At 51.0% G+C, this 1,235-nt stretch overlaps 1 protein-coding gene across 1 annotated transcript in view; it reads right to left on the bottom strand.

The window, feature by feature from the left end:
- The window catches only part of meis2a (Meis homeobox 2a), a gene marked incomplete at its 3' end in the record, with an annotated part of 20,541 nt that overhangs the window by 3,385 nt on the left and 15,921 nt on the right, over nt 1–1,235 (bottom strand). Inside the window, exon 8 of the mRNA XM_083684108.1 lies at nt 369–396. Within this exon, the coding sequence (XP_083540234.1) occupies nt 369–396 (28 nt within the window). The remainder of the gene's footprint in view (nt 1–368; nt 397–1,235) is intronic.

Here is a 1,235-nt window from a genome sequence, read left to right as displayed (position 1 = left end):
GTGTGTGAAGGAGGGGGCGGGGGGGGTGGGGGGGGGGGGGGGGGGGGGGGTCTATGTGTGCGTGTTAAGCATGCGTGCGTGAATGCGTGAGAGCACATGCGTGTGTGCCCGTGCGTGAATGCGTGAGTGCATGCGTGTGTGCCCGTGCGTGTGTGCCGTGCTATACGGAAACTCTCTCAAATGCTTCAAAACCTTAACTGGCAATCTCTACTGACAGCTATGAGCATGCTTCACCTTGCTTTACTGCTTCACAATAAATTATCCCATAAGAGGGGCTACACATATCTTCTCAGTGGTTAAATTGTTTTCTGGCATGGGTTCAGAGTACAGCTCAGCGCAGAGATACAAGCGAGAGATTACAAATGTACATTTTGCTCACAGCGACCATCTCCAGGCCTGTTTCCACACACACATACACACACACACCACACCACTCCGGAGGGGTAGGCCACTGTATGTATTATATATATGTGTGGAGGTAGTATATGCCAAGCTCCACGTAGCCTCACTGGACCGGTAGACTGTCAGGGTGATGACTTCATTACCATGGGACGGTAAACAATAGAACAACTCCACATCGCCAACGCAGCTACTTAGCCATTGTCTGAGAGCTGCTTTCCGCAGGTTACGTAATCACGTAAACATGTCAACACTCAGTGGAGGAGAGGGATGGAAACACACCAGGCCCAAAGGCCAGCCCTCTCGACTTCTCCATTGACAGAAACGGTTGTGTTTGTCAAGACCCCCCCCCCCCCCCCCCCCCCACACACACACACACACACACACACATCTCACTCACCTTTTAAAAGTGCGGGCAGGAAAAAAGGTTGGAGCGGTGGTGTTTTTTCTTTCTTTCTTTCTTTCTTTCTTTCTCTCTCTTTTTTTCCCACAAAAGAAACCCAACGGCTAGAACTTGCTCTTGTCATTCCTCACGCCCCCCCCCCCCCCTGACTTTCTCGCTCTTTCTCTCTGTCTTCCATTCTTTCCAGCTCAGCTGATCCACACCTCCAACCCTTTTAACTGGGGATCGACCTGTTACCTTCACTGGAGTGAAACATACGTGTCAGTCTCCTTCTGAGGGTTCAGACCCAGGTTTTTTTCTAAGACGTATTGAGATATAAGGGCCAGTCCATGCGTGGAGCAGAGTAGAGTGGAGTGGAGTGTGTGTGTGTGTGTGTGTGTGTGTGTGTGGTGTGTGTGTGATGTGTGCAGTAGAGTAGTGGAGGGAGGCTCAG

Source organism: Argentina silus (genome assembly GCF_951799395.1).
Source record: "Argentina silus genome assembly, chromosome: 13".
Lineage (NCBI taxonomy): Eukaryota > Metazoa > Chordata > Actinopteri > Argentiniformes > Argentinidae > Argentina > Argentina silus.
This window is presented reverse-complemented; position numbering and strand designations above follow the sequence as displayed.